The 8390-nt window shown below is 39.2% G+C and overlaps 2 protein-coding genes across 2 annotated transcripts in view; both read right to left on the bottom strand.

Annotated features, from left to right (window-relative positions):
• pane1 (proliferation associated nuclear element) overlaps nt 1-2916 on the bottom strand; it is a 6285-nt gene extending 3369 nt beyond the window's left edge. Inside the window, exon 1 of the mRNA XM_035659662.1 lies at nt 2765-2916. Within this exon, the coding sequence (XP_035515555.1) occupies nt 2765-2821 (57 nt within the window). The 5' untranslated portion in view covers nt 2822-2916. The remainder of the gene's footprint in view (nt 1-2764) is intronic.
• Nucleotides 2917-3405: 489 nt separating this feature from the next.
• Nucleotides 3406-8390, bottom strand: part of zgc:158803 (LUC7 domain-containing protein) — a 6707-nt gene continuing 1722 nt past the window's right edge. Inside the window, exons 4-10 of the mRNA XM_035659656.1 lie at nt 6987-7097; nt 6708-6851; nt 6105-6281; nt 5794-5960; nt 5666-5695; nt 5198-5353; nt 3406-4540 (exon numbers count right to left, since the gene is read on the bottom strand). Coding sequence (XP_035515549.1) covers nt 4282-4540; nt 5198-5353; nt 5666-5695; nt 5794-5960; nt 6105-6281; nt 6708-6851; nt 6987-7097 — 1044 coding nt within the window. The 3' untranslated portion in view covers nt 3406-4281. The remainder of the gene's footprint in view (nt 4541-5197; nt 5354-5665; nt 5696-5793; nt 5961-6104; nt 6282-6707; nt 6852-6986; nt 7098-8390) is intronic.

Below are 8390 nucleotides of genomic sequence, written 5' to 3'. Positions count from 1 at the left end.
GTCAGCACAAATCTGATAGGAACACTTCTGCATATAACAAACTCCACCATTTTAGAAAGTAACTACATCGAAAAGGTTTCAGAAAAGCTTGATTAACTAGGTGGAAAGTAAACAACAGTGACGCTTGTAAAGTTAAGCTCAAACTTGAGGAATCATTTTTCTCATCTGATAGCATTCTTTAAAACATATGTATTATATATTTAAACATAATGTATTGATACTTTAAACTAATGTATTTTTTTATTTAAATACTAATGTATTGTATACTTTAAACTAAGTATCACTTTATATATAATGTATTGTATTTAATATAATGTTTGTATACTTTAATATATGCCTCACCTCTGTCCCTCAAATATAATGCATTGTATACTTTAAATATAATGTATTCGTTATTTAAAATAATAATGTATTGTTTTTAAATATAATGTATGTATGACTTTAACATAATGTATTGTTTATTTAAATATAATGCATTGTATACTTTAAATATAATGCATTGGTATAAACATGAAAGTTGATTAAAATGTTGCACATTAATGTCATGTTCTTTCATTTTTTAAGAACAATTATTGTCATACTTCCATTACTTTAGTATTAAAGTATTATTATAAAGTAGCCTTATTTAGTATTGTTTTTCTGAATTAAGGAGATTATTATCTCAGAATTCTGGGAAAAGCTTTCATAAATTAATAATAATATCCTGGTCTGTTTTTCTGAACTAACGAGATACCTTCCTCAGGCTCTCCAGTGTTAGGGGCACACAGTGTCAGACAGAGGGCCAGAGGCATGAACATCTGGTGGGTGCAGGGGGTCAACAGGTTTAGCTGGTGGGTGAGGTTGTTTCTTAGGGCTGGAGAGCCAGTGTTAGGGGCTTTGGGTCAGGCTTATGTTGCTGCCGGGGCCCGGTGGAACATGCTGGAGGCTGGTTATGGTTTAGGCTCAGGGGTGCTGAGAGCTGGACCTGAGCTGGAGGTATCTTCTTCATTCAAAACAACAAGAGCAGGTTATTATTATTATTTTTCATGAAAAATTTCTCAGAATTCTGAAAAAATAAACTTTTTTATTATAGAAAAAGGGAAAAATGAGTGAAGGCGTAACACTTCAGTACTATTGTAATCACCACAGTGCCCGTACAGTATAGTCTCTATATACTTTGGAGTCAGGGACACATTTCTTCCTGTGGTCTGTTATGACTTTAACTGCATGTCACATACATTTACATGGTCAGTTTTATATACGGTATTTTAAAAACAACTTTTAAATGCAAGAAACTGGTCTTCTTTAAAGTACGTCATATTATTAGGGCAGTGGAGCCGAACCTTTTCCCCATCGGACCCTCTGAATAAAATAAATATCTACCTGAAACGTCCCCATCAGTGAACTGTGAGCAGTACACCAAAGAGTTTGTTTTAGAGAGTCCTGAATAGGTTAAACTGTCCAGTATTTCACAAATAGATAGAATAAAAGGCTTGTAATTGTATGTAGCCAAACAATATTCTTATTCTTCTTATTATTATTTTTATTGCTAAAATCATCAACCCATCCAGATTTATCCTGCGAATCCTTGGAGGGGCCCTGACCCCCAGGTTGGGAACCACTGAACTTTGAGCTGCTGTCAGAGTGAACGTCATGTGAAATTAAACCTTTAAAAATGTAATCTGATACAATTACTAATTACCTGTTAAAACTGTAGTAAGTACTCGAAGTATCACAATATTAAAGTAATTTTAGGATCACCTCAACACCAAATATGTAAATAAAAACAAGAGAAAAGAAAGGTCAATAAGCTGTATTGATGCGAGTGTGTTGTATAAGAAAACAGAACAATGTGACCACAGAAACAGAATGGAAACCAACAGTGTGTCCTCTGCTCCTTGTGTTTTAAAACTGTAATCCTAAACTATCCCCATGTTTACTAAATGTAACTGTAACCTGAAACGTATTTTTATTATTCTGTAGCTGTAATGGATTACAGATATCTTGTTGTTGGTATCCTGATGACATATCTCAGTTAGATGTAATCCAATACTCCACAAGCCTGACCCGAGTATATCTCATGATGTCAGATACAATTGAAAAGTAGGTCTTTATGTGGAGTTAAAAGTAAAGTATCGAGAGCATTGAACTGCTACCTGCTACTTCACCATGCTCTCAAAAGTTTCTTAAAATCACTAACACTTCCTCCAAAATAATAGGTCTTCCCACTCCCAACCTACCAGCCCTCATTAATACTGCCACTGCTCGCAGAGCAACTACCATAGTACAAAATCCCAGCCACCCTCTCGACTCATGCTTCACCCTTCTCCCATCTGGCCGTAGATTCAGACAGCTGCTCTACAAAAAGGCACGCTTTGGAAAGAGTTTTGTACCCTGCGCTATAAGAGTGTTATATTATATTATATGTGTGTTATATGTGTAGATGTGTGTATATTGTCTGTGTATGTGTACTGTGTGTAGTTTGTGTGTTGTTGAATTCATGTTGAAGGTGCTCTTTGTACAGACTGAAAATGAACTGGACTGAATGTGAAATGTGAAGAGCAGCCAACCAGGTAATATTAGCAGTAGATGAGCACTATGAGCTGATAACTGAGCTTTGTTCATCCTGAGAGCAGCTGACACAGTCCAGCTCTGTTACCAACGTTACCACACACATACACACACACATACACACATATACACATATACACACACATATACACACACACACACTAACGTTAACTCTCTGTCGTCGTCGTGAAAAGCTAAACAAACACAAACTCACCAGGATGCTCGCAGTGTTCAAACCAGGCAGTTTACTGAACGGCTTCAACAACGACATCCTGACACAAACACTTCGTCTAATTAGTAAATAAATCCAATTTAATCTCAATCCGGTCAATACTGTCCGGTCCGGTTTCAGCCTCGCGCTTCTTTTCAGAACCTGCGTCTGACGTCATACGCAGGCAGCAACGTCATGACGTTATCCGTACATACGCTGTTGTTGTCTGCCACCTAGAGGCCGCTGGGTGCATCGCTCTTCACTGTCTATACGTCTATGATTCATCGATATTCACCCCTCGACATCTGACCAGTACAGACTGTACATGAGGAGCAAAATGCTGTAATTTTGTACCCCTCGAGTAGATCTTTATCTTTTTCTAAAACAATTTAATTTGTGATATATGCTAGTACCAAAATGCCCCAAAAATATAAATGTAAACTAAAACATATATTTATGTTTTCCGCACATTACAAGAACATTTTTAGTAAAATGTGTCTTATATGTGTATGAATATCTACGCATGTGTTTGTCAATGAAGCTAAAAGGAAGGGGAACGCAGTTTTCATTTATAAGATGAATTTAACCAAACTGTATGCATAAACAAAAGGTGAAGTTAAAGAGAACTCTATATAAACACATTGTATTTGAATGGAAGCAGACAATTTTATTCACTTAATGGTGGAACAGCAAAGTAGACACCCCCAGTACATCCAGGTTGTATCACAGCAAACGGGACACCAGTCCCTGGGCCTTCTGAGTGTCAAGATCATCTATATGCTTTCACATGTCAGGAACTGAGTGGAAATACTTCTTTGATGACTTCTTTCCGGGGGGACAAGTGAGTTTTTTTTTTCAAATCAATGCATTTTGAATTAAGGGCAGACTCTGGGATGTGTGTGATTTTCCAAATGAGACCGTTATGGCTTGAAGGCAGCAAATAAAACACAAACATCAGAAGTGCCTTCAGTCATTCACAGCTCATTTCAAACGGCTATGCCACATTAAGGAGTCCAACCCATGTAGAAGAATCCACAGTGAATGAAACTGATGGATTCACAATGGAACAGGAAAAACAGTATTAACATTTAAGGTCCAACTAATGATAAAAAAAACCAAAAAAAAAACAGCACTTCATGTGAGCAAAATAAAAAACAGACTCAAAGTAAGGCTGCTGTCTCTCACTCACTCATCCCTCATCACTGTCAAAATAACTGTACATAAGATCAACAAGATGGCATAAAAAATGACTATACTGCTTCCAGCTCACACTAGCGTCACAATTCAGAGTCTTATAAAAGTTGTTTTTCATGTTCCTTGACCGCCACCACTGAAGTTGTTCCCTCATCCCCAAGTTAAGTTTTCCGCCGTCCGCCCTGCTAATGTACATGTCCCACTTTTAATATGAACACACATACAAAGCAGACACACACGCTCGCACAAACACACACCCTTCTCTCCATGCTCCTTTTACTAAACAATATATCCAAATCAAAGACTTAGGAGGCGTCCCCTCCTGTTCATATCTCCCCGGACTCTCGCTCCTCGGAGCTTGAGCGTCGGTCCCGCTCGTACGACAGGGATCTCTCTCGTTCCCTCCCCCTGGCTGTGTCCGCGGAGCGGGACCTCTCTCTGTTCTCCCAGTCTTTGTACTCCGTCCTCTCTTCACGCCACCCCTCTCCTCCTGCACCCTCTGCTCCCTCTGCACCCTCTGCACATTTCTCCTGGGACACCGAGCGCTCTTTTTCGTGGGTGTGAGATGATCTGTCTCTGGAGGACCTGAGGAAAGACAAAACTACTTTTTATTTACTTTTGATACAGGGATGGAAAACTAACAGTTATCGTTCACATGCAGAAAGATGGATCCTAAACGAAAGTTAAATTTCATAGTGTCAGCTGCATACATTTTCAGCACAACAAAGATAAGGAGTTCATGATATTACACACGTATTCAATCACATTGTATAACGTTTTAACACTATATAGTTTTCATTGTTGGGTGATAGTCGTTAGTATCACGTTAAAACTATTACAACTAAGACAAAAATTGTATTCAAATAGCTTTTTTGCCCATTAAAAAAACCCAGCCTTAATTAATCAATAAATTAAATAGCTATTGATTACTATTACTATATTACTGTTCTGTTGCTCAACCAACCAATTAATCAATTTTTTTTAGCAATAAATTAATTTATAAGCACCGGACTACAGTCATTCTTGAAGCCGATTCCATTTTGCCAACAAATTTCTACTGACTTTGCCTACATTCACTTGGTTCATGTGCTCTGAATGAGGTAAGAATATAACATATAACATATATACAGCTGACGTCTAATCACTGGCGACATGATGTGAACTGTGTGTTAGTTAAACTCTAAGACCAATAACTTTATCCTAATGATGCTTTGTAGTTTCAGTGGTGGATAAAAGCCACACCTCTTCCTTTTGCGCCTGTGAGAGTAGGAGCGTGAGCGATGCCTCTCCTTGTGTCGATGCTTCCTCTCTCGCTCACGATCCCGTTCGCCACCTTCTTCTCTGGAACGAGAGGAGTGATGGCGTCTTGAGCGATGGGAGGACGAACTGCCTCCATCCCTACAAATAATTGTGGAGAAGGAAAGATTTGAATGTTTAAGAACATAAAATATCAACACTGCAACATTATTTGTGTTTATGTTTTGTGCTTCTAAAACTACAGGATATGATGAAAGACTGTATTCTGAATAAAATCACATCATGGCACACAACTAGCCTAACAACTGACACTCACCACAAATGCCTGAAAAAACAGCACATGCCAAACATTTAAAGCCTGAGACGTATATACCCTTAATTTAAATTCAATTATAAGTCAGTCACATGACAAAGACAACATTTATCAAATGATTCTGGTCAAAGCAGACGTACCTGTATCGGTCTGGACTTCTAGATCTTGACCTAAAACAGATTAACACAAATCAGACAGTTTCCGTTTCCAGACGACACTCAACTTTTTCTTCGTACGCAGTAACAGAAGAAGTCAGACTGTTTCTTACCTCCTACGCTCCCTCTCTCTTTCTCGTTCTCTCTCCCATTCGCGCTCTCGTTCCCGCTCCCTTTCTCGTTCCCGCTCCACCTCCCACTGTCGCTCTCTTTCATCTTCTTTTTCACGCTCCTCTCGTCTTCTCATTCGCATTCTTTCTTGTTTCTCTATAACGGCTTTCTGGATGAAGCAGAAATAGCACAAACGTGAGGAATATGAGCAGCAGATTATATGCTGTGTTCAGTACAACACAAACATGACTGAAATTTCCACTTAATTGATTTTATTGATCAGTAATCGTGCAGATACCAGTGCACCCCTTACCCTTAGCTTTTCAAGCTTCTCACGGATTTCAATAAAACCGAGGTGCAGTTTGCCCCCAAAGTGGTCAGCCAGACGGCGATCGTTGTCGTGAAGACCCAAGTAGGCAGAGCACACCTCGCACACTCGTAGTTTTTGTTGTTGAAAGCTGGAGGCTGGCATCGAGTTTCGGTACACATCCTGCAAGAACAACGGTTATTATGAGACTGTGAAGCTGGGGCAAATTAATTCAACACGCAATACACTCAAGACTCAAATTTGTATTTCATCATGCCTGCATGATAGAGTGTAAGCAATGTTGGGAAATATGACACCTAGTCACCAAGCCTTTGTTGAAGTTACATTACATACATACAATGAGTTCAACGTTCTCTCTACCTGATTTCTGTCATTATACATTTTGAGAAGAGATTGTGTGTTGAGCTGCCCTTGGTTACCGTTACGTCACAGAATGAGTCACTGATGAAAATCCTTACTAATCTCATTAGAAAACCTTCACAGACAGAAACTAATATTCAGGTCTACGTGGTGAGTGGCAAGTACAAATATTGATCTATTCTGACACAATAACCTGATCACAACAAAGCATTTAATCTATGTTCTGACCTCTGCTTCTTTCTTCAAGGCCCGGGTCTTCTCCACCATTTCCAGCAGCTGCTGGGCTTCGTCTACATTGCCCTCGCCCCCGAGCTGCTCTGCCCGGGCCAGCAGCTTCCCGATCTCTTCGTTTAGCTCGTGGACACGTTCAGCCTTGTGACGGCAGCAAACGGAGACAAAAGAAATTAGACCACTTTGTACAGATTCTGGATAACCAGTTGGAGTGAACAGTATTAATGAAGACCTGATAATAATCTCACTAGCAATGTCAACAGTGAGTTTAGTCACCTTTGCAGCCACTTCAGCGCTGATCTCATCCTGCGTCTCAGCTAGTCTTTTCTTGGCTAGCTCGGTCCTGCGGTCGCAGTCAGCGATGAAGGACTGAAGGTGTTCAGCAGCCTGCGAGAAAACAGATGGGTTTTGTGTGTGTATGAAATATGCACCATCATCTCTGGTAGAAAAATAATGTTTTTACAATGTTAATCTCAACTAAGTTTATCTTAAAACTTCTTTTCAATACATTAAATTATCCATATTTTTCTTTATTGTATTTTATAGACTTCTTATTGTGTAATTTATTGCTAGTATTAGATGTACATGTGCAATCTCTGCCTATTAGACCAATCCACATCGGCCCACTCTTTCACCTTCCTCTCAATCATCCTTAAATTCAGACGTCCACTTTCTTATTCAGTCACAATTTAACAGCACCACTTAGACCAAACTTATAGTTTTGGAAATGAGAATGGCACTTCGCGTCTTCTCATCTTCTGCAACCATCACATCATCCGGTGAAGCGTGTAGGAGATGACAACCATCCGACTTTCTTCTGGATGGTTGTCATCTCATTGACACTTTTACACAGTCGGAAACGAATTTACCGTCATCCAACCTGCTAATCCTTGGTGTAACATGAAAGCAGCCATGTCAGTCTGGATAACTGTAAACTGTGTGACAGATGGTGTAGATACATTAAAGTTATTTGTGAGATTTAGGGAAGTGATGATTGATTAATAACTCTGATTAATTGTAGATTGACAGGCAATGTCAACAATGAGGATGTGCAGTTTAAGTCAGGATTTGTACTACTCGGGTTAACAGGTACTAAGACCAAAAATAGCAACAACAAGGTGCTGCGTCGGTGTGGCCACAAGTATAAGATAAGATAAGATATTCCTTTATTTGTCCCACGATGGGGAAATTCCGATGTTGCAGCAGTAAAGTGGATAGAGAAAAAGAAACAGTATACAGACAGTAAGAGTAGGACAAAATAATAAATAAAAAACACTAGAAAAAGTAAGAAAAGCCAAGCAGAGATGAGAACGAGCATATGAGCGAATAATGGTATATTAATCGGCATATCCGAGTGTGAGAAGATAGCAACATATGAACCATGTCGTCCAGCGTTGCGCGCGGAGGTAGATATAACTGCACATGTTTGGAAAACACTGAAGTGGTTTACTGTGGTGAATTGCCACGAAGAGTCGACAGTGACTTGAGTTCATCCTGTATTGAGATGGCTGTGAGGTAAACATCAGAATCAGACTGTTCATACTGTGTAAGTAGTTTAACAGGAATCTGTGCTGGAGAGTGTTTGAAAAACGCAAATAGTGACGCACGATGTTCCTGAACGCAACCTTACACGTAGAGCTTAGAATTTATTTGCTCGCAACCTAATGACACAATCTTTTA

This window comes from Morone saxatilis, unplaced genomic scaffold (assembly GCF_004916995.1).
Source record: "Morone saxatilis isolate NCDOM2014 unplaced genomic scaffold, NCSU_SB_2.0 Contig17, whole genome shotgun sequence".
NCBI lineage: Eukaryota > Metazoa > Chordata > Actinopteri > Moronidae > Morone > Morone saxatilis.
The sequence above is the reverse complement of the archived record's forward strand: the minus strand, read 5'-3'. Positions and strand labels throughout refer to the sequence as shown.